The 2,346-nt window shown below is 67.6% G+C and overlaps 1 protein-coding gene across 1 annotated transcript in view; it reads left to right on the top strand.

Moving 5' to 3' along the window:
- Positions 1-6: 6 nt before the first annotated feature.
- Positions 7-2,346, top strand: part of Mn1 (MN1 proto-oncogene, transcriptional regulator) — a 45,601-nt gene continuing 43,261 nt past the window's right edge. The window contains exon 1 of the mRNA XM_033762270.1: positions 7-2,344. Within this exon, the coding sequence (XP_033618161.1) occupies positions 557-2,344 (1,788 nt within the window). The 5' untranslated portion in view covers positions 7-556. The remainder of the gene's footprint in view (positions 2,345-2,346) is intronic.

Below are 2,346 nucleotides of genomic sequence, written 5' to 3'. Positions count from 1 at the left end.
CGGGGACTACGGGGGGAGGGGGGAGGGACCGCTCTGTCCGCGCCCCAACGCCGGCCGCGGCTTTGAAGGGTCTTCCTCCTGGCCCTTAGCAGCTCCGCCGCGGACTCCGGGAGGCTGCGGGCGGCGTCCTGGGGCTCCCTTATCGACCTGATCGGACTTAAGGTGATCGCTCCGCTTTCCCACTCCCCCTTCCCGCCCCGTTTCCCCGGCTTAACTTTTTGTCTCTCTTCACCCGCGGCTCGGTCCTCTCCCTGCAAATCCACCCTCAGCTGCGCCAACTGCCCGGGGCATGGGCCCCCCAACACGGCTTCTGGAGGCCCCGCGGCCTCGAAAGATGTGAGAGGCCCGCCCCGGGCACATCCAAAGCTTCGCGAGAGGAGCTGGTAGCCCCCGGCCGCCCCACGCCTGGCGGGGTGGCGGAGCGCTCTGCGCCCCCTCGGTGCTGCTGAGCGTCCCGGAGCGCCCAATCCGAGGCTGGAAGGAGTCGCTGGCCGGAGGCGCGCCGCGGAGAGCAAGCTGTCATGCCCTATTGATCCCCCCCTGCCCCCCGCCAAGAATGTTTGGGCTGGACCAATTCGAGCCCCAGATCAACAGCAGGAACGCTGGCCAGGGCGAGAGGAACTTTGAGACCGGACTGAGCATGAATGCCCACTTTAAGGCCCCTGCTTTCCACACAGGGGGGCCCCCTGGCCCCGTGGACCCTGCCATGAGTGCTCTGGGCGAGCCCCCGATCTTGGGCATGAACATGGAGCCATACGGCTTCCACGCGCGGGGCCACTCGGAGTTGCACGCAGGGGGGCTGCAGGCGCAGCCTGTGCATGGCTTCTTTGGCGGCCAGCAGCCTCACCATGGCCACCCGGGAGGCCACCACCCCCACCAGCATCACCCCCACTTCGGGGGCAACTTCGGTGGCCCGGACCCTGGGGCCTCTTGTCTGCACGGGGGTCGCCTGCTTGGCTACGGCGGCACTGCCTCGGGCTTGGGCAGCCAGCCGCCCTTTGCGGAGGGTTATGAGCACATGGCGGAGAGCCAGGGGCCAGAGAGCTTCGGCCCGCAGCGACCAGGAAACCTCCCGGACTTCCACAGTTCGGGCGCCTCGGGCCACGCCGTACCCGCCCCGTGCCTGCCGCTGGACCAGAGCCCTAACCGGGCTGCCTCTTTCCACGGCCTGCCCGCCTCCAGCGGCTCCGATTCTCACAGTCTCGAGCCCCGGAGGGTGACGAACCAAGGAGCCGTCGACTCGCTGGAATACAATTACTCGGGCGAGGCGCCCTCGGGACATTTTGACATGTTTTCACCCTCTGACTCAGAGGGGCAGTTGCCTCATTATGCGACGGGTCGTCAGGTTCCCGGGGGCACTTTCCCGGGTGCCCCGGCCATGCCCAGAGCTGCGGGCATGGTGGGCTTGGCCAAAATGCACGCCCAGCCTCCGCAGCAGCCGCCTCCGCAGCCCCAGCAGCCGCAACAGCAGCACGGCGTGTTCTTCGAGAGGTTCGGTGGGGCCCGAAAGATGCCCGTGGGTCTGGAGCCCGGGGTGGGCTCCAGGCACCCGCTAATGCAGCCTCCCCAGCAGGCCCCAGCACCCCCTCCGCAGCAGCCCCCGCAGCAACCTCCCCAACAGCAGCCGCCACCACCTCCCGGGCTTCTAGTCCGACAAAATTCGTGCCCGCCTGCGCACCCGCGGGCGCAGCAGGGTGAGGCGGGCACACCCAGTGGAGGCTTGCAGGACGGGGGCCCCATGCTGCCCAGCCAGCACGCGCAGTTCGAGTACCCCATCCACCGGCTGGAGAACCGGAGCATGCATCCTTTCTCTGAGCCTGTTTTCAACATGCAGCATCCCCCTCCGCAGCAGGCGCCCAACCAGCGGCTGCAGCATTTCGACGCGCCCCCCTACATGAACGTGGCCAAGAGGCCGCGCTTCGACTTCCCGGGCAGCGCGGGAGTGGACCGCTGCGCTTCTTCGTGGAATGGCACCATGCACAACGGGGCTCTGGACAACCACCTCTCGCCCTCTGCCTACCCGGGCCTACCCGGCGAGTTTACGCCGCCCGTACCCGACAGCTTCCCCTCAGGACCTTCCTTGCAGCACCCGACCCCGGACCACCAGTCCCTGCAGCAGCAACAGCAGCAGCAGCAGCAGCAGCAACAGCAGCAGCAGCAGCAACAGCAACAGCAGCAGCAGCAGCAACAACAGCAACAGCAGCAGCAGCAGCAGCAGCAGCAGCAGCGCCAAAACGCAGCTCTCATGATTAAACAGATGGCGTCGCGGAGTCAGCAACAGCGGCTGCGCCAGCCCAGCCTGGCCCAGTTGGGCCACCCAGGGGACGTGGGCCAGGGTAGTCTGGT

This window comes from Fukomys damarensis, unplaced genomic scaffold, assembly GCF_012274545.1.
Source record: "Fukomys damarensis isolate Sample0158 unplaced genomic scaffold, DMR_v1.0_HiC HiC_scaffold_12, whole genome shotgun sequence".
In the NCBI taxonomy this organism is placed as follows: Eukaryota; Metazoa; Chordata; class Mammalia; order Rodentia; family Bathyergidae; genus Fukomys; species Fukomys damarensis.
This window is presented reverse-complemented; position numbering and strand designations above follow the sequence as displayed.